Source organism: Taudactylus pleione, unplaced genomic scaffold (genome assembly GCF_031769625.1).
Source record: "Taudactylus pleione unplaced genomic scaffold, aTauple2 ptg000127l, whole genome shotgun sequence".
Taxonomy (NCBI): Eukaryota; Metazoa; Chordata; class Amphibia; order Anura; family Myobatrachidae; genus Taudactylus; species Taudactylus pleione.
Genome location: NW_028284529.1, coordinates 16,994,847 through 17,017,286, shown reverse-complemented (window position 1 = coordinate 17,017,286; position 22,440 = coordinate 16,994,847). Strand labels below are relative to the sequence as shown.

General features: G+C 41.5%; 1 protein-coding gene across 1 annotated transcript; it reads left to right on the top strand.

The window, feature by feature from the left end:
- Positions 1 to 13,915: 13,915 nt before the first annotated feature.
- Positions 13,916 to 22,086, top strand: TYRP1 (tyrosinase related protein 1). Its single transcript, XM_088472662.1, has 8 exons — positions 13,916 to 14,014; positions 14,859 to 15,274; positions 16,133 to 16,455; positions 18,192 to 18,396; positions 18,608 to 18,775; positions 18,874 to 19,053; positions 19,495 to 19,641; positions 21,561 to 22,086. The coding sequence occupies exons 2-8, from the start codon at positions 14,884 to 14,886 to the stop codon at positions 21,749 to 21,751; spliced, it is 1,605 nt and encodes a 534-aa protein (XP_088328788.1). The 5' UTR covers positions 13,916 to 14,014; positions 14,859 to 14,883; the 3' UTR covers positions 21,752 to 22,086.
- Positions 22,087 to 22,440: the final 354 nt, after the last annotated feature.

Below are 22,440 nucleotides of genomic sequence, written 5' to 3'. Positions count from 1 at the left end.
TCCCGTCTCAAACATTTGGTTACCAATCAATTTTCTTCTACTTAATCTTATCTTCTGGACTCTAGAGTCTGTAGGGGGCAGGTTCAACACCTAGTAGACTGGAAATTTTTTGGTCCAAAATAAAAGTGTTGGATCATTGGGTTTGCCTTCCATAAGAAGTTTCCTCATAAGCCTTTCATGGTGTGTTCAGAGATCACCCGCAAGGGTGAGAGAAATGTCACATGTAGCCTGAGCCCTGAGTTTTCTTACTGGGTACAGCAGCAGTGGTCCCTGCTTTCTGGTGTTCATACCAGCCCCCTGCACTGAGCCAGGCAGGTGCTCGCATCTGACTGCTGATGTAACACTTGGAACCAAATTCAATTCCAGCCTTTTATTTAAACCTCATTCTGGCACAAGAACGCTAGGGCAGTGCCAAAGCATCAGGCTCACCTTCTTGTACTCCAGCATTACTGCTCCAAGCCTGCTGATTATTACTTTGAGTTCTTATTTAGCTTGTTAGTGTCTTTGCTTACTGCTTGTTCCCTGGGTACCTCTGCTGTTGATGCCGGTATTTGACTTGTTTGATAATTGATCTGGATGCTCCTCAGAATTTCCTCCAACATATCTTGTTTTTGACCCACAGGTAATGTGACTATTCTTCTGCACTTTTTCCTCTTACTTGTCTGCCACACTAGGTACCCACTCATAGGGCTGCTTACAGTGTAAACCCAAATCCAATTTCAGGGGTCAGCACTAGTGCACCACTGGTCTGGGTAGCCCCAAACTAGTTGGCAGAAGTCATCCATTAAATACCCAAGTTTGTGATATAGAAATTTGTAAAATAATGTTGTTAACCATACATTACGACTCACCTAGAATGTCAGAGGAATTAAAAATTCTTAGGAGAGCATTGAACCCTTCTGTATCCTGCCTCCTTCCTTTCTTTGTGAAGTGGCCTGGTTGGAGCTTAATGATGCCATTCAGGGTAATTTACTTCATTACATGCCTTTGCCTCCAATGAGCGATGCAACAAATTCCTGTCATTGCACAGTGAGGGCCAGGGTCATAATGACACTAATAGTCCCACCCCTGCCACTGACTCTGTAGGTATGTTACTGCCTTCATATTGTTTTCTGGTTAGCTTGTAGTGGCTGGTGGATGGAAAGAATTAAGTACAAAAACATTATTGATAATTAGTTTTCTTAATAGTTGGAAGAGTCACCTGCCTGCTCTCTATAATAGTTTGCATCTTGGTGTCTGTGGCTGTAAATTCTTTGAATGTATATAAGAATCTAGTTTATTTTGATGTTGGATTTTTTTTGTAATTGTTATTAAGTCTAAACATATGTTGGATAAAGAAGTGAAAGAATGAAAATACAGACTCCCCCAAGCTCCAATTTATAATAAAAGAAATCCCAAAAGAGAATCCCTGCTCCACCCATTAGATTTTCATCCTAATCAGCTGCCCTTATCTCTCAGCCTTGTGGTATGGCCCTGGTTACTCACAGCATATTAATCTACTTAGATGTGTCATGTGCATAAAATCAATTTAAGTACATTGTATTAGACTTTATTAGATGTGACACTTTTTAAACTTTAATTAACTGCTTTTAGTGATATAGTGTGTGTACTCACCAGGCCAAGGTCAGGATAATGGTACAGTATGTCTGTCTCTTGGATATAAAGACCATGCAAGACATACTGGAGAAATAATTGCATGCTCTCCTCCCTTACAGATGTGTCCTTTTATACTGTGGCTTCAGTTGTGCCAAATAGCTGTAAATATCCTGGGGAAGTCCATCATACCAAGCAGCTTTTTCACTCAAAATGTGAGTCTTATTCAAATATCTAAAACAAACAACTGGACGTGACAAAACTGCATTGCCAACATACATTGAGAAGTGGGGTTTGTGGCATTTGTACATCTGTGTGCGACTGAGTTTGAATCTGTGTTAAAAGGGCTAAGGACCTCATTCAGAGCCGGACGCTATTTGCGCTCGCCCATTCAGGAAAAAGAGGCTGGCTATTCAAATGAACCGTTCGCTCTTTGCGGTCAGTTCACGCCTCTAGGTCTGAACGAGCGAACAAAACATGCGGTCGTTTTTTTGAAAACTACGCCCCCTGGCCGCTCGCATCCTACGTCATGTCCTCTATTTATTAGATTAATCGAGTATATCGACCAGCGTATGAACTGCTCGCTATTCTTGTGGTTGGTTTTTCCTACCACAATCTTGCGAGCAGTTCTGACTATAAAATAACCCAGTGACGTGGTCAATGACGCTGCTTTGTTAATTATGCACACCCTTAAAATGCCCATTTTGACCTTTAAGCACGCCTGCGTTCGGATCTCCACTCCCCGTTTTCAAGCACCTTCCCCCGTTACCACCCACATACGCCTCCTCCTGTCACTCAAAATAGCAGGCATTCGCTATTTAGCGAACAAATGATTTTCGGCCACACTGACTGGTTCGCGCATGCGTATTAAGATCCGTACGCATGCGCAGTTGTGCAAACATCGCTCGGAACAAACGAGCGGCCGCTTACGAGCGGCTCTGAATCAGGCCCTAAGAGCGTACAGCCATGGCTCTTTCTCATGCTCCATTCCATTGGTCTCTGGTACACTGTGAGTGTTTTTTTGCTGTGTCTGTGATACTACTAAGATACAACATTTAATAAAAAATATGGTATGCTGCTCCTCTCAGAGAATCTCAGTCTTGCCAGGTATTTTGCACCATATAATGTAAAGATGCTCAGTGTATGAGGACACATCCGTGTGAAAAAAATGTAGAGGTGACACAGCTCCTGTCCCTGCTGCCAGCTCTCCTCTGTAAGTTTATCCTGAAAATATTTTACCAAGTCTCCACTAAACATCTAACTGTGTGCCTGATTCAGACCCGGATGCTATCCGCAGTGCGCTCGCTATTGCAGATGGTTAATAATCTGCACATGCGTATGCATCGCTGTGTGCATGATCAAACTACACAGTGCGTTCGCAGATCCCTCGCTCGCACAGCAAAGCCAGCCCAGCAGAGTGAGTGACAGGAGAGGCCGTTTGTGGGTGGTAACAGGGGCAGTCCAGCAACAACGGGGGAGTGGAGGTGCAAACACAGGCGTGCCTGAGTGATAAACGCCATTTTAGAGGCGTGCATAATTAACAGGCAGCGTCATAGCACACGTCACCAGCCATTTTTTTACTCTGTTTTCCTCTCAATGCTTGCGGTAGAAAAAAGCTACCACAAGCACTGCATTCACATCCGATAGTGGTCGATGTACCAATGTTTTCACAAACTTCCAGGAGATGACTTGGGGCAGTGGGCGTCTCTGCATTCGCAAAGGGGAGTCTGCATACACAAAGCAAACTCTTGTACAGGTCAGATGGGCGTGCTTATGCCTTGGCGAGCGATTGCTCCCCACGGCGTCACTTTCAAATATTTGCATATGCATCGAGCGAGCGTACGCTCATGGCGACCGGGTCTTAATCAGGCTCTGTGTCCACACCAATAACTTTGGCACATACTACAGTCCAATGCTGCCATTTGCAGACCAAAGATGTTTTTCTAGTCAGGCTGGCCAGAACACAGTAATGAATTGGTAATATGTTGAAAAATAGGACATCATTTTCCTCATAACTAAAATGAACATTGTATCCTTATTTTGTTTTCCCTGAAGGGCCTGTATCCTGTCTTTCTCCATCCTAAGCCCCTTATCTACCCTCTATCTCTACCTGCTGGGTCCCCCAAACTGCTCCCCCTACTCACTCTCGCTAAACTCCAGATCCGCTCTCCTTCTAAACTCCATTGTGACATAAAATATGAAAAAAAAGGAAATATAGAAAACCAAAAGATGTTTAATGTTGGAGAGAAGTGCACTACTGTCCATTATCCTATCTACTTACAGTGAAGCTGGCCAGGCACTTTTACCAAGATGGCCGCCGGGTATGTTACTGTGCATTATATGGCCGCACCATCTTTACTGTGTTGAGTGTCGCAGTGCTGCTTAAAAGTGTAGAGTACCTACAACTGATATTACCACTGATATTGCCACTGCTGCATAGTAACAATACTGCTGTGTATGTTAAATCAAAAAATCTGCAAGCCTGTTTAGGTACAGTATTACTATGTGACCTAAACTCTATTTCACAATTCTGTTGGTGCCTATTGTTAACCTCAATAGGTTCTATACCAATAGGACATATCAACAGGTTATAGGGATTCGGTTCAAATCCCGGCAGTGGCAGCCCGACACAGGTGGAAATCCCAAACATCGGAAGGTAAGTATAAACCAACCTATTCTACCCCCTAACCCTCCCTTAGGGGTGCCTAACCCTAATCCCCTCCTCTAAGTGCCTAAACCTAACCCCCCTTCCCCGCCGTCTAAACCTAAGTCCCTCGGGGGGGGTGCCTAACCCTAACCTCTCCCTGGGGGTGCCTAACCCTAGCCCCCCATTTCATTAGCCTGACCCTAACCTCCCGGGGGGGGATCCTAACCTAAGTCCTCCCTGGGAGCCCTAAACCTAACCCTCCCCCCACGGCTGTCCGTGCCCGGCATTCCTTCAATCGGGATGCCGGGCGCCGGTTCCCCGGGGTAGGTAAAATGACAGGCGTTGAGATTTCTATACCTGTCATTTAACCCTTTCCGGTATTTAGCAGTCGGAAAGCCAGCGGTCGGCATTGCGTCCGCCGGCTTCCCAACTGTTTCCCGATTATAGGCCCAGGCACCACAGTACTATGTGTGTGAAGCATACAGTGAAGCTCTGCATTTGGATAGTACACAGAATGCACACTGCAGCAGCAGCCAGCATGACCTTTATAAAGCTGAGAGATTCAGAGAACTACGCCACATGGAAGATCACTATAGAGATGTACAGTAGCTCAAGCATGAAAAGCTGTGGAAGACTACATGTAATCCAGGTGAGAGTCTAAATCCTGATGAAGTAGAGTATATAGGGAGGGGCACTAGACTGCACACCCTAATATATAGCTAGGTGCTATCATACTTGAGACATTGTCACACACAAAAAAAGAAAAACAGTGCAGTTGAACACTCTCTAATAAATTCTGCAATTTAACTCAAAATGAGGCATAATTTTGGCTAAAAAATAAAAATATGGGTGTGCCCACCACATCCAGGTGACCTCATTAGGCATGTCCCAGGCATGAGAACCCCCAGGTCAGCACAACCAAACCGCCCAAAGGCATCACACTAGTGAGAGATTATTTATTAAAGAAGCTGCATCTATGTGTGAGGGGTGGTAATAAGAGTGTTTAAAGTGTTACATAGATGAAAAAAAACATATAGAGTATTAAAGAGTGCTGAAATAATTTTTTCAATGAGATGCCCTGAAGTGGTATGGCTACACCAACCCAGAGGCCCCATGCCCCATACTGACATGCTAAATAGATTTGTTAAGGTCTTACCATAATAGTGCCTACTATGATGAAGGTAGAAACTCATTCAACCTGGATTAGCACCCCTCCCACCTGTCCCTCGGTGTTTTTAATCAGCATGAAATCCATGCATTCTTAGACAGTATAATGAAGAATGCACTATTGTGGTATTATGGAACTGATAGGGCTTGACGCTTGGATTAAATTTAGTGCTTCATGAGTCTCATCTTCATTTTGAACACTTCTCTTGTTTATGATTTGGTTGGGTGTGTGGGCATATTTTTTGAGTGATGTTGAGTGTATCATCATTACAGACAATATTATCTTCCTTAGAAAATATACTCCATCAGAGTTTCAGAGCAACCATTTATATGCTCTCCCCCCACATATGTAATACCATACTTGCCGACATTCAGCTCCCTCCGTCCGGGAGGGAGGTGAATGCCTGCATACAGCAGGGGGTGTGGCCAGGCACTGACTTCATATGGGGGCGGGGCCAGTGCTTGACCTTTTCACAATACCAAAAATAAAGGCATTGTGAAGCAGGGGGTGGAGCCACGATGACGCAGGGTTTCTAGTAGTAGTCCGGGGGGGCAGGCAGCAGCCGGGAGGCTTGCCTGCCTTTCTGGGTGGTTGGGAGCGGCATGCGATATTCTGGAGGCTCCTGAGCAAATCGGGAGGGTAGGCAAGTCTGTGTATTACACATCATCCAGGAGTATATAAAGCATAGAATATTCCAAAATGCACACAATATACCTGCATACCTACTGATTGTCAGCACCATCTTCTGTTAAAGGCATGTTCTCTTCTGTATAACTATTTCACAATACTTAGGCTGTACCATTCCCACTATCTCTCTATTAATAATCAAGTATCACATACTTCCAAAACCAGATATGTTCTTTATTTTGTTTATCAATACTCCACTGATTTATGAATCTTTTCCTTATTTAAGTAACTTCGATTTATACACAGATAAATATGTTTTAAGTTGAGATGAGCGGGTTCGGATCTCAGAGATCCAAACCCACCCGAATTTTGAGATCTGGGGCGAGAACTGAACATGCGTTCGGTTCCTCTGCTGGCCCCAGATCTCAAACTGAGGCAAAACCATAGAGATGAAATCTCGCAGCTAGCGAGCTTTTGTCTCTATGTGTAAGGGACCACGCGGTCATCATCAATCTGTGCTCTGGGCCCATGTTCTGGACCGGAAAAAAAAACAACAAATAGTGTCTTTTGTATACTTTTTTTCTGTGTGCGCACGACTGCACGTGTGTGAATGTTGTAGCCACAGCTTGGCTACACTATTGGTGCTTGTGACACTGCTTCAAGACTGCTGAAAATATGGAGGGCTGTCACATGACAGGAGAGCAAGGCCAAGAACCACTTGCTGTAGGTGCCGCCAGCAGTCATCATGATTATGCAAGTCTGTCAACTTCCTTGTCCTTTATGAAGGCCCATGCCCCATGGCTTAAGTCACGCCATGGATATGGTACAGCTACTTTTACTGTAGTAAAGAAAAAAAAATCGAAAGGCAAGTTGCATTTAGACAAACAAAAAATTGGCAATATGCCATTCACTACACGAAGTGGCAAGGAAAGGATAAGGCCTTGGCATTTATTTTTGTTGACTGCTGGTTCTGATAGCCCTTCTGCTTGTAGTAGTGGTGGTGGTAAGATTAAAAAATGCAAAGTTTTTAAGAAGAGTAAGACAGCTCCGGAAAAACCAACTGTGTGCCCTGAGAAATCGAAATCACAAATCCCTGAGGAGAGTGCAAGTGTGTCCGCGGTTGCCATGTGTGAGCTAAACCTAAATACTAGTGTACTGGAGGATCCTCCAAGTTCCAACATTTGTGTGCCCTCTGTAAATGTGGGGAAGGGCAGTCATCATCTTGCACTTGTAGTCATTGAGGATGCTTCTGGGGAATTACACATGGAGGAAGATATTTTGGTTGTTGAAGGCACTAAGGATGATGAGGATGTTGATGATGAAGATGTTGGTGATGAGGATGTTGATGCCGAGAATGTCCTTTGTGTAAGTAAGGCAACAGATGTTGCCCATGGATTGAAAAAGCTAAAGCCCATTGTTGTCATGCCGGGGCAAAAGACCAAAAAATCCACTTCTCACATTTGGAATTATTTCCACCCCAATCTGGACAACAGTTGTCAAGCCATATGTAACCATTGCCAAGCAAGAGTGAGTAGAGGGAGGGACCTAAACCACCTAAGAACAGGGGCAGAACTATGGGAGACAATGGAGGTGCCTGTCGCCAGGCTCCAGCTCTGAAGGGGCACCACCTCCATTGTCAACAACATATTCACCCCACTTAGAGCTGTAACTATGTACCTGGAGTGTACCGTCATGGCTACCCAATACATGGCACCCCTTCCCAGCACATGAGAAGCCACCATACACTGGCTTCATTTTAGACCATCAGCTGATGCCTTCATCTATCTATAGCCTGTCTGCATGTGAATTGCTACATTACATTGTCAGCTGCTGTGACTGGGGGGGGGCACCAAATTATAACTTGCCTCCAGGCATCTGGGATGAACTTACGCCACTGACTTTGGAACCTCCTCCTTGTTACATCACTTGGAGCGCATTCATCAAATATCAAAGCGTATGTCGCCAAGTTCCAAAACTCAAAACGTAACAAGTCCAGTGTCACCGACCTGCTCCCTCTCTGTTGGATCCAAGTGCCTTTGATCTCCACCACCAACACCTGCATCATCAACATCCTCATTTATCATCGGCAGTAGTCCTACTGCATCCAGTGTTGTTATTCAAAGCATGATTGACGCCTATCCTATTCATGATTCCTCAGAAGGATCCTTGATGACTACACATGTTGCTGTTGCTGCTGTTGCTGTGAGTGGATCTTCATCCCAGAAGGGGACCAGGAGGAAGACTATTTGTAGTGTATCCTCCAAAAAACAATTAACTGTCAAACAATCATTTGCAAGGGCAAACAAGTATGACAGCAACCACCCAGTTGCACAGTGTATTACGGACACCATGGGCCTGATTCAGACCCACTCGCGAGCGGCTGTCCGCTCGCAAGTGGGTCGATGTTATGGACTGAGCATGCACACGACGGAGGGAGCTCTGTCGTGCGCATGCGCCAGACGCGACGAGCGAAGGAAAGTCCTTCGCTCGTTGTGTCCGATCAAAGGGGGCGTGCTGTCAATGTTGATTGACAGCACGCCCCCTTTGGTGGGCGTGCCGGGGGCGTGCCTCCCTGACGGGGGTGTTCCCACGGGAAAGCCTCCCGTCAGAAGCCGGCCCACTGACATCACTAGTGATGTCAGTGGGAGTGATTTTGGCTCTGATAGAGCCAAAATCACTCCGGAGCTTGCGGTTGAAAACCTCAACCGCAGGCTCCGGCTCGCAAATTCGATGGTCGCAATGGTCTCGACCATCGCGACCATCACAATGCACGCTCGTATAGCCTGTGGGTGGTGACCCACAGCTTTACGAGCGTCCAGGAGGACGCTCCATGAAAATGGAGGCCGGCCCTCATTCAGAGCGTGCGCTCTGCTCAGAGCGTACGGCTCTGAATGAGGGCCCATAACAGCTATGCTGGTATTAGATGTGCGTCCAGTACCCGCAATTACTGCAGTGGGTTTTCAATAGTTAATTGAGGTCCTGTGTCCTCGCTACCAGATCACTTCTAGATTCCACTTTGCTAGAACAGCAATTCCAAGTCTGTACAAGGACATTAAAAAAAACCTTATTAATGCCATTGTACCCTCTGTCCACTTGACCACTGATATGTGGACAAGTGGAACAGGGCAAACTAAGGATTACATGACTCTGACAGCCCACTGGGTAGGTGTTTTGCATACAACATCAACAGCAGCAGCAACATCTACCAAAAGACAGCTGATACAGAGGCAGGCTACTCTTTGTATAACTGGTTTCACTAAGAGGCATACCGCTGAGAACCTCTTAGAAAAACACAGGGAAATCATTGCTAAATGGCTTACCCCACTTGGACTCTCCGAGGGATTTGTGATTTTGGACAAAGCCACCAATATTGTGAGAGCATTACATGTGGGCAAATTCCAACACGTCCTCGCACAATTAATTTGGTGGTGCAACAATTTTTAGAAAATGACAGCGGCATGCATGAGATGCTCTCGGTGGCCCGCAAAATATACAGACATTTTAGACATTCGGCAAATGCTTGTTGAAGATTGCATGACCAGCAGGTACTGTTAAATTTGCCCTGCCATCAGCTGAAGCAAGAGGTAGTAACTCGGTGGAATTCTACCCTCTATATGCTTCAGCGGATGGAGGAACAGCAAAAGGCCATCCAGGGCTATACAATGGCCTATGACATAGGCTGTGGAGGGGAAATGCACCTTACTCAAGTGCAGTGGAGAATAATTTCTGTGTTGTGCAAGGTTCTCAAACCATTTGAACTTGCTACACGTGAAGTTAGTTCAGACACTGCCAGCTTCAGTCAGATCATTCCCCTCATCAGACTTTTGCAAAAACAGCTGGAGAAACTGAAGGAGGAAATGAAAAGGAGTGTTTATGCAAGGTATGTCGGACTGGTGGATCAAGCCCTTGATTCACTTCACCAGGATCCAAGAGTCGTCAATCTATTGAAATTTGAAAAATATATTTTGGTGACCATTCTGGATCCTAGGTTTAAGTCCTACCTTGTGAGTTTTTACCAACAGACCAAAATATAAAACTATGCAAAGAGCTGTTGGTAAAAAAAATTTCAGCTGCAGCCGCATGTGAAACGCCATCATCTCCTCCTTCAGTTTCTGCAGCTGCCAGGAAAAAACTAAATTTCCTTACAGAATGACTGCTGGTCATGCAGATCATTCACCAAATAATCAGGTCGGGACTGAGAGAACTGCCTACTATTGACATGTCTTCTACTGTGACTATGGGTGATACGGTCTCCATTCACAGAATGGTGGAGGAGTATTTCAGAGATAACATCCTATTAGGTATATCAGACAGTACCTTTCAGTACTGACAGGAAAAAGAGGAAATTTGGAATCCCATACACAAACTGGCTTTGCATTACTTAAGTTGCCCACCCTCCAGTATGTACCAACCTTGTCAGTGATCATCGTAGGAGGTTACTTCCTCAAAATGTGGAAAAGATGATGTTCATTAAAATGAATTACAAATTCCACGAGGAAGACCTCTACCAACAATTACATAAATGCTGTAGGAACAAAAAAGGCCCATTTTATGTGATTTTAGCAGTTTTATTTATTTTTTAAGAAAAAATCCAGATCCAAAACCAAAACACGAAAACAAAACACTAGCGATGAGCAGGTTCAGTTTACAAAGATCCGAACCCACCTGAATTTAGCATAACCGAGTCGGATCCAAGCAGGTTTAGATGTTCCCGCCTTACTCGGATCTCTCAAATCGAGGCAAAACCATACAGACAAAATCTCGCGTTTCACGAGCTTTCTTCTCTATGATCAATGTAGTATATAAGGGACCAAGTGACAGACTCCATTTCACTCCGGCTGTGTAGACTGAACAGGGAGGGTGGGTAGTGTAGGGTTGGGAGAGGTGCTGGTGCTATCTGCTGTGTCCTGGGCTGGTGCTGCTGATCCATTCTGGGCTGGTGCTTTTCATGTCTGCTGTGTCCATCTGGGCTGGTGCAGAACTGCAGATACATCTGGGCTTGTGCTGTGTCCATCTGGGCCCAAGTTCTGGACTCCAAAAAAAAATATATATATATATATAGTCCAAAAAAAAATCAATCAAAGTGTCTTTTATATTTTTCTGTGTGTGCACTTGCGTGTTAGGCTTAACTGCAGTACCGCACAAGATCCAGCCCAACTCCAGTTGTGCTAAAAACAAAAAAAATCAAAGTGCCCTTTCTGTGAAGTAATTTTTCCTCAAATTTCCTTTGAATCTACCTCCTTCCAGTATTTCTCACACTGTGTAACAGCCCCATCTCTGACACTCATGCACAGCTCCCCTCTGGTGGATTTAGAAATGTGGAGGAGAAATGTGTGAGACCTCAGCACAGGCAATGTGAAGGGAGGAGGATAAATATAAAGATAGAGATGGAGAGAGAAAAGAGATGAAGTGCAAAAGGTGGGGAGAGAGACAGAGAGAGAAAAAGAGGGAGACAGAGAAAGAGGAAGAGAGATAGAGAAAAAGAAAGAGAGAGAAGTGGATAGAGAGAGAGAGGCAGAGAGAGAGGGCGGAAGAGAGAGACAAGGGGAGGTAAGGAGGGAGGGAGGGAGGGAGGAGGAGAGAGAGGGAATAGAGGGAGAAGTGGAGAGAGAGAGAAATTAGGGAGTGGGAGAGGTGAATGAGGACTGTATTGCTCTCACCATCTAAAGATGGCAAGAGTGATGCAGTGACAAACAGCGGTAATCTCTGTTAAATGTTGAAAGGATGACATACACCCTTTAGCCAGTGCTAAAGGGGTAATAAATGGAGCGAATAATTTGAAAACATAGTCTGCATTTGGATAATAAATGGGAAAAGACATAAGCAGATCACTAATATTCTGTGAAAATGGATAATATTGTTCATTCTATCATGTTAAAAAGGTATGGTTACCATACATAGGAAGTAGGACACAAGTCTACTGCATTAGTAATAATGTTTAATGCAGTGTTTCCCAATGCCTGTTTTCCAGATCTCCTAGTTGGTGCACAGGTGTATTTATTACTGGCTGACACATTTTAAAAGAACCACAGGTGGAGCTACTTATTTCAACTGTGATGCTGAGGAGATCTGTAAAACATGCGGTTAGGGCACATGTTCTGAAACTTGGTCCACAGGACCCACAGTGCATGTTTTCCAGGTCTCCTCACAGAATCACAAGTGAAATAATTATGTCCACCTTTGGATCTTTTTTGTCAGTGAGTAATCAAAATGTGAAGTGTGTGGGGTGTTGAGGACAAAGTTTGAGAACCATTGAGTTAGGGGTTCTTGGTTTGCAGTTGGGAAACCCTGCTCTAGGGCTGTGGTTCTCAACTCCAACCCTCAAGTACCCCCAACAAGTCATGATTTAAGGATTTATGTCTGTGGAAGTAGGTGGGATAATTATTGTCCCATCAAAATAGATTAATACCGCTTTTATACCTAAATTCTGGGTCATTACTCGGAGGTTTGAACAGGGTTCCAAACCAGATCAGACCCAGAATTTAGCCGGCGCCGACCAAGGATATTCCCGAGTCGGCGCCATTCACACGTCATCTCCAAGTGCCACTGAAGCCGCTGAATCGGCAGGCATGCGGCGTGCTCCAGTTCATCGTGATCCGGAATGCACCATTTACACTTCAGGGTTTCACAGGTCATTCCCGTGTTAAACTCTGCAAGTTACCTGGGTTGGATGCCAGTTCACTCGATCCAGGAATCTAACTCTGTCCCTGTTACACCAAAGAGCTATGCAGGTTAACCCTGCAATAATCCGGATTTTAGCTCTGGTGTAAAAGGGGTATATCTCAGCTGTGCATGATTAAAGAGATCCACAAAGCATGTCCCATTGGAGAAACTACAGGACTGGAGTTCAGAACATTATCTTGTACATGAAAACTGCACTCTATTATACTTTTTTTGTCATTTTTACATGAATGCATCTTACTGAGATGTAGAAAATCTTATATGATTATGAACTGTATCAATATCCTGCCAGCATTTAAATATTTTAAAGAAACAGTTTATAGTAAAAATGCTTCTCACAAAATAGCTTGATTGGAGAGAGTTAATGTGTTTATTAGCCAAGCTGTGAGTTGATTGTGCTTAAATATTGAGTGAATAAATACCAAAGTGCAGGGTCCTGTGTCTATTCGGATGTCATCAGTCTGGCTTAAGGTGGCCATACACGGTGAGATTCAAAAGTAGGTCAGATCAGTTGTACGATTTCCTTTGAAAATTCTTCCCTTCAGACACAGAACGATTTGTATTTAAAATGCAACTATTTCACATAGTCAATCACATCACATAATGTGTGTCAATTCCTACACGATCAGTTGAGATCTCTCTGCAAAATCATCTGATCTATGATCCAACTAGACGACGGCGGGGACACGCATCGGGGTCGCAGAAGACTCAAAATACAACTATTTTCAAATGATTGGGCTGTCCAACCAGTAGAAACTGCCCAAATTGTGTGATCAATCGTCCCGTGTATGGCCAGTATAACAGTGATTGTGTATATGCTGGACTTTTTGCAGTGATAAAATTATATGGTTTGTAATCTCTTTTATTAGTTGTTTTCTCACTAACTTATCACTGCAATGAGCGTGTGATATTCCACTGATGTGGCAAACAATTGCTCTTTTCTTTAAATGTTATGGAAGGGTGGAGGGTTAATAACTGCACAAGAAAAAAAACCTCTGTCATGCTCAAACATCTTTTTGCTTCAGGAATGTTTATGCCCAGATTTCTATTCTAATACTGCTTGGTTTGACCGATGGTAGAACGTTGTGGTCACAATGCACACTGCAAGAAAATGGTCATGTGATAGTTAAACTACGCTGATATAAAAGGATTAGAGTGGGTAGGGGGAACTCTCCTGACTGGATCAAAGGGATTAGAAAGAAATGGACCATAACACAAACTGAAGTCCATCCTGTCTAGCACTTCTGACTCACTGCATTTAGTTGATGGAAGCAATCTGGTTGTAAAAGAAATAGCAGGTACTGTATTTGTTTGTAGGATAACTGAAAAGGAATTTCTCTAGATATTGATTGATTTATCTTATTTATGTTTTGGTAGCTATTTATGAACAATTCCAAAATATTTTATGCTTGGTAAGTATAGGTGTATATAATGCTCACTTATTTGAGATGTATGATGGCTTTAACTAATGTTTAAAGGGGAGAGGCGAAATAATGCTAAAGTCTGTGTTCTAATACCTCCAGGAAAAAAGTGCACGGTCTTTGTTGTTAGTTCTGTAGAACGAGAACTGCTGAGTAACAATGAAAATAAGTTAAACTTTGCCACACCCAAGAAGCTGCTCACTGGCTGGGATCAGAAGTGCAAATGTTTAATGGGTAGACTGAATTGATGTGTGGAACTGTACTTGGGAGTTTAATAGGTTTTTCATCCATAAAACTTTATTTTGTTTTTAAATTGACGTGATGACACAGAACATAATTGAATCATTGGATTGTTTTTTACTCTAGTGAAGGTACACCAGCAATTATTTAAATATAACACTTGTTTAATAGTTGTTAAACACCTTCTTTTATCACCTGTAAACAAAGTTTTTTCCTAGAACATCAACTCTACAACATATGTGAGGACCTGACCTAATATATTTGAATTATGTCTGCTCTGAACACATTACTAGTTACACCCATTATGTTAGCTATTAGTTAATCTGCCTATTAATGTACTCTGTTACAAAGGAGGGGTCTTTCATCAAAGTGGGGAGGGTTTTTCTGCACATTGAAGCTGCATTTCAAAGGGTTATTATTACATATGTAAATGTTATGACTCTGACCACACCAATTTTCTAATCTGTCTGCTCTTCTACAGCTGTGAGACAGTACAGTACACCATTATGTTGTGCTATAGGTCTTGGCGTATCTATGCAGTGGTACTAGTGGTTACCCTTCTTCATGACCAGATTTCTGCACAGTTTCCTCGTCAGTGTGCCACTCCAGAGGCATTACTCAGTGGGGAGTGTTGCCCAGGTCTCTTCCCTCAGGCATCTCAAGATCCAAGTGACCAGTGTGGATTCTCCATAGGTCGAGGTCTATGTGTGAATGTTGTAATTGACACTAGGCCTCATGGACCCCAGTATCAACTTGACGGGCTAGATGACCGCGAGCAGTGGCCCATACGGTTCTTCAACAGGACTTGTTTGTGTAATGGCCTTTTTTATGGTTACAACTGTGGCAGCTGCAGACCTGGATGGACAGGAGAAAACTGTGATCAGCCACTTGTGGTTGGTAAGTAGTTAACACTTCTAAAGTGTGCAGAAATGACGAAGTATATGTTGACTTTGTTTATCCTTTTTAAAATGGCACTCCCCGGAAGACATTCCAGACCCTCCCTTCAACAAAATGTTTGTATTATATATTGTGTAGCCTAATCTCTCTGGAAATGTAGCACTCTTCAAAATGTGGAAGGAGTACTGCAACCATAAATATTGAGAATGAAGCCAATCCTTCTCAGCAGTTTCCTTACAATGTAGTATTTTCAGTGTTCATGTAAACTTTACTTCAACAGTTTTAAAGTAGACTTTCAGCAAACTTGCACTCAAAGGGATCATTTCATTTAGCCTTGCCCTACAATGCCTATAAGCTGCACTTACGGTAGCTTCAGACTGACTTTTTATACTGCTCTAAGGGACTGTGCACAAAAATCATTGCGAGCGTGCTATGAGGGAGGCAAGATGATATGCTATTGCTGGTGTTTCCATGGTGTTGCAATGATCTTTCTCCCTCTCCATGACTAACTGAATTAACCCAATATGCTGTTCCTGAGGAAATTTCTAGTATAGTGGGAATAACTATTTACTGAGTGCTCTGATGTCTAGAAATAGATGCGATCAATTGTAATCATTTTAGTGTTGCTTTACTTCATCCATTTCTGACTGACCTACATCTCTGCCAGTCAAAGATAAAATGTAGGACTATGTACAGTAGTGGTGTAAAATGTTTATTTCCTGAACATATCTAACTCATTATGACTACTGTAAATAGTTTTGGAATTGATGCATTTGTTGAATCCCCATATTTATTACTTAAAAGGGGTCTCTGCAGTAAATGGTAGGTAAAATACAATGTAAATGTACTGTCTTTCAGTAAGAAGGAATATCTTGGACCTGCGTGCTGAGGAACACCAACGTTTTATTAATGCACTTGATCTTGCAAAAAGGACCTTGCACCCAGACTATGTCATTGCTACACAGCACTACAATGCACTTATAGACCGAGAAAGGAACAGCACAAACTTTGAAAATATCTCCATTTATGACTTCTTTGTTTGGACCCACTACTACAGTGTTAGCAAAACCTTTCTTGGCCCAGGTCAAGGAAGCACTGGTGGCATTGACTTCTCTCATGAGGGTCCGGCTTTTCTTACATGGCACAGATACCATTTGATACAACTTGAGAGGGACATACAGGTATGGCTTTAACTTTTCAGTGATGTTCTATAAAATAGTTTCACCTATAGAAATGGATTCTCCCCCTAACTTGTGTACTAGTTCGCAAATGTCCCATATCTGGTATTTGAGCAGGTTGTGCAAAAAGCATCTTGTGTAAAATTAGTCCTTTATTAGACATGTAAATCCTGCTGTTTGCTCCAACTGGATATAATTCCCATGTCTATGCTGCCACATTAGCATAGTAGTTCAACCATTTCTAGTAACTTTAACATGACTTCTAAAAAAAACACTTATATATTGATATATATGTACTTCTAACATGTAGCAAGTAGTCTTGTCTTTGTTTTGATCAAGACCATATTTCCTCTTGTTAGTCTAATGTGCATTGGAGGCAACTTAAGATGGCAGGCACTGATCAGTGGTTCCCCACCTAAACCAGCAGGTCATGTTTTGAGGATTTCTGTCTGTGGAAGAAGGCAGGATAACTACTGAAACAAAATGACCGGGCACTAATCAATTCATTAATGATTATAGATAATAGCAGCAAATTCACCCAATGAGCTTGTCTGCCCGCTACTATTACAGAAATACTACAACAGAACAATGGTGATGCGCTAATAGAACGATTGCATAATATACTCTATAGTTCCTGATATGGCAGAAAAATTCTCAAGACACTACCTATATGGTATGAATGATCTGTATAGAAATAAAATATTAGTACATATAAACTAGAGATGTGTTGTTCGGTTCTCCAGAAATCTGAATCCACCCAAATTTCGTGAATCCGGGTAAATCCAAGTTGCGGTTCTAATCTTTTTGCAATTCGGATTTTAAATCCAAATTTCATGTTTTGGATTGCATAAATTACATGATTTTAGCTGTTTTTAAAACTTTTATCTATTATTTTACTTTAAAAAATAAAAAACCACTTGAGGGTGGTTTGCAAAACCAGATCCAAAACCTTGAAGGAGATACAGATCCAAAACACGGGGGTCGGCGCACATCCATAATATAAAAACATTGGATTTTCCATACGATATTAATCTGCTAAAGGGACTGCTCCAGCCATCAAAGATCCAGTTATTCACAATTATTGGAAACAGTATATTTCATACATTGCAATTTGCATACAGTATCTGCACTTGAGTTTTTTTTATATTTTATAAATGATTATTTTTGTAGGTGTATATGTACTGATATATTTTATTTCTATAACAATACCATAAAGGTGGTGTCTTGAGAATTTTTTTTTTCTGCCATCTCAGGAACTAGAGTATATTATATAATTGTTCTATTAGCGCTTCACCATTTGTCTGTTGGGTTAACTACTGACCAAACAAAATAGATTAACTCACGTGTGCATGATTAAAGAAATCCACAAAATGTGACCTGTTAGTGCATTTCTGTATATTACCTGTATAATGTAGCACAGGGCTTCTCAAGTTCCCAAGTACTGTGGCACTGACTCTGCTACAAAAAACCCTGAAAATCCATTTGTGACTGACTAAGCTAATGAGTAACTTGAGGGGACACTGCCAGTGCTGCCCAGTATAACCGTGATTGTTTTAAAATATATTGTGACTGTGGTGTGTGTTATACATTAATCCCGTCTTAAACAAATTAATGTCTGGGGCGACCAAATGTGAAGAAGGAAATGTCTTTGCTGGTAAATCATGTGTGCACATGCATACCATTTCTTGTTGCTCTACATCTTTATTAGGTTGCACCCTTAACAAACCTTTTCTCTCTAGAACCTTTTGCAGGATCCTTCTTTTGCACTTCCCTACTGGAATTTTGCCATTGGTGGAAATGAGTGTGACATTTGCACAGATAACCTGATGGGTGCAAGAAGTAATTTTGATCAAAATCTGTTAAGTCCAAACTCTGTATTCTCTCGTTGGCAAGTTGTGTGTGAATATGCAGAGGACTATGAAAATCTTGGAACTATATGCAACAGTAAGTTCAATATAATATTCATGGTTTGGCCTACACTTCTATACTGGGTTTCAATTTACAAATGGGTTTCTATGTCAACTTTAGCTAGCATTTTATGCTGCATGTAACTAATTTGTATTTGTTGAACCTTCTTATCCCTGTATCACTTATGTCTGGAATAATGCTATTGGGATGATTTTCTAATACAATATGGTCTTGTTCCAATCTGCAGGCACGGCTAGCAGCCCAATAAGGAGAAACCCAGCTGGAAACACTGCACGTCCAATGGTGCAGAGACTTCCAGAAATGGAAGATGTGTTGGTTTGCTTGGAGGTCAATTTATTTGATACTCCTCCATTCTTCTCAAACTCTTCAGACAGCTTTCGAAATACCATTGAAGGTAATATATTTTGCCAGAAAAGGTCTTTGAAATAAAAGTGGAGTTTGCAGGGCTTATTTTTCTCTGATTTTCACTTCATATTGTCTTTTTTTTATTAGGCTACAGTGAACCTTCTGGGCAATATAATCCTACTGTTAGAAGTCTTCATAACCTAGCTCACCTATTTCTAAATGGAACTGGGGGCCAGACTCATGTGTCACCTAATGATCCAATGTTTGTTCTACTTCATACATTCACTGATGCAGTGTTTGATGAATGGCTGAGAAGACACAATTCGGGTAAGTATTACATTTGAATGGTACATAAAGTCAAAATTAACAAATTACCATATTTGGTAACATTTCTAGAATGTGCAGTTTGGCTAAACTGGTAATATCTAACTTAATTTACAATAACTGAATATACTGAATGCAATTGTTCAGATCACAACAATGGAACAGTTATCAGACTTGTGTATTCACATACAAGAACTATATAAATGTAGATAAAATGTACATATTGTGTATGCAATAAAACCTTAGCATGACATGATTATCCCTGTCCATCATTCCAAATTGAATTTGGATGTAGTAGTGTAATTTACAAGTTACAATTGAAAATGAGCCCTAGCCTGTGGGCACCATGCACTGATTTAGTTAGTCCTAGCTTAACATGTATCTTGTTTTCCAAATATTAATTTATACAATACATATGGAATGACTTGTGTCTCTGCTCTGTAGATTTCACTGAATATCCACTAGAAAATACACCTATAGGCCACAACAGACAATACAATATGGTTCCCTTTTGGCCACCAGTGACCAATAACGAAATGTTTGTATTGGCGCCAGAAAACCTGGGATATTCTTATGATGTCCAATGGCCTAGTAAGTAATAAAGCTGTCAAACTGACCATGCTGATGCATATTTTCATTTGTACTTAATACTGATTTATACTTTATATAAGCAACTAGTATTTTGGACCCAATATTGGTTGGGCCACTACCTATTGTGTCAGTGTTGCAGGGTTGTTGTGTTTTGTTTCACCTCCAACATATTTATTAATATTATATCATAGATTTTAGTTTCTAATGAAAGGGATGCTTAAGAAATGTATTAGAAAAACTGTAAAAAAAAACCTACCTATTACAGATGTATTTATTGCATGCAGATGACCCTTCCTTGTAAGATCACTGCTCAAATATCTGTTAAATCTTAAATCTGGCTAATCTCACTGGGGTTGTACAGTAGATTAGATGTTAAATTTGACTGTTACAACCGTAGTCATATTTGGATCAAAGGCTAGGGTGACGCTATAGCTGATTTTATAATAAAACTGCCATAGGTTCACTGCATCCCTTTAGGATCTCCTATATGAATTATCAGGTTAAGTCTCCATAGGTTTATATGGGGCTGTGAGTTGGTCGCATGCATAAACTCCAGAAAGTGTAGTTTTGCAGACCTTGATCCAGACGGTGATGCATATTGTAGCCTAAGGGCTAAATACTGCAATATGTTTGAGAGGGACCCTTCAGATTCCTCTTCATTGGTCACTGCTTAAGCAAACCAGTGGCTGTGAATCAAATCTCACTTCAGAAACATGGAAGTAATGACACTGCTGGAAAAGCTAGTTAATGGAGAAATTGTCCCAGTAAGACTATTTTTCTACATTCCAGGGTTTTGAGGCTGAGATGGTCAGGTGAAATGATCACAATTCTTTTATGGTCATTGATATATCTGCCCTTAAGTGTGTAAAGTATTACACCAGATCTACTGAGTAAACTCCAATGCTTAACTAACATCCATGTCCAAATATAAATATTTAGGTTCATGGCTTACATCTAGCCTTGTTGGTATTGCATATAGACACCCAGACAGAAAAAATGTATGCTTGACTTTCTTATAGACCTGTGATTCTCAAACTGTCTTCATGGAACCCTAACTGTATGTTTTCAAGGTATACTTGGACATAATTAGTACCAACTGTAGCTTTGTGTTAGCCAATTAACACACCAACTAGAACTAAAACATCTGCTTGGGGTCCCATGGGGATTGGGTTTGGAAAAAATATTTGGAGCATAGAACAAATGATGCTAATAAATGGACTTTAGTTTAAGTGCCAAATTCACATCTTTAGAAATGTTATCTATTCTAGTTTGCTGTGTAACTACAAATCCATCATTGTTACCTGTTAGAACCAGTCCCTAGAGTCCAAATGCACTATATGCTTCACCTGCTTATACTTAAATTTTCAGACTGCCTAACATTGGAATAGAATACCCCCTCAACTTGCATCACTTATTAATGAAGACCTGAATTCATCTAGCTTATAATTCCTAAATTCAATAAATAATTCTCCAGTGGTTCCCAGTGCACTGCCATCTCCAGTGCTACAAATTTATGGACTGACTTACCAAAGTCACTAAAGCACTTGTCTAAACTTTAAAAAACTTGTCGGCCTCCTCTAGAGGCTTGTTTGACTAAACCCTACTATTTTTGTAACTGGTCACAATTGTATAAAATATGTCCAGGACAGACTTAGAAATAAACGGTGACTCATTTTTTATTTTTTTTCCTCCTGATCAAAAGTCAACTGTCCAAAGTGAGGAGAGACAGCAGTATAAAGAGAATTTCTGGAATTTACTTATCAGTAAAGCTTCCATAATTTGAAGTAACCATACTGTTGCATGACTGCATAAGAAAATTGACTTGGTCATGTAGTAGGCAACGTTGGATTGTGGTTCTGTAAATGGATCGGCCAATTTGGTAGACTACATGTACAATCTTTTTTTTTTTTCCCCTATAGGTCGTACATTGAGCAGTACAGAGATGCTAACCATAGCAGTGATAGCAGCTTTAGGCCTTGTGGCTATAATATTTGTTGGTGTTACATGTGCCGTGCGACGCAGAAGCCAGAAGAATGAGGTGTTTCAACCACTACTTGGTGAAACTTACCCACATTATGGTGAAGACAAAGAAACAACTCAATCAGTGTGAAATGTTATTAATTTGTCTAGAATCAATTTCCTTATAAGTGCTTAGAAATCCTACTTGGCCTTAGTACCATGCGGTAATGTAGTCCTTTGTAATTGAACAGCATATAGGTCTGTTTACAACTAAATGCTGAGTGTTTTGTGACTTGAAACCTTCTTAGTTGAGCTACTAATTTTTTTTTTCTTTGCAGTTGTAAGGTGGTCCACTGCTATTCATATGGTGTGCTGCTAGTAAGCATTAAACAATGTGTTACGTCTTAGGGTCAGTTGCTCAATTATGGGAACTGTGCAATCTGTATAGTTATATTGGTAAAATATAACTTAAATGCCAAATGCAATATGACTATATAAATAAAAACTTTCTTTGCAATTCAGTGTGAATTTCATTACAAGCTTGGCATAACCGCCTTTGTATGTAATGGTTATGGTGTTTCTAATTTTAGAATATGTATTGCCATTATTAATTCTATTAAATGGCATGGCTTCCATATTGGGAATCTGCTGTTTACTGTAAGTGTCAACCTTCAAGATATGATGGGTTGTTTGGTGTTCCCCCTCCTTGCTAGCTGTTTCATGTTGGCAGATGTCAGCTACACTGGCATCACTAGGGTTGTGCCTACTCACCATTTTATCCCATACCTAAACTCCATATGTATTTGCAAAAGGGGCATGTCCACAGTGCTATATCCCCTC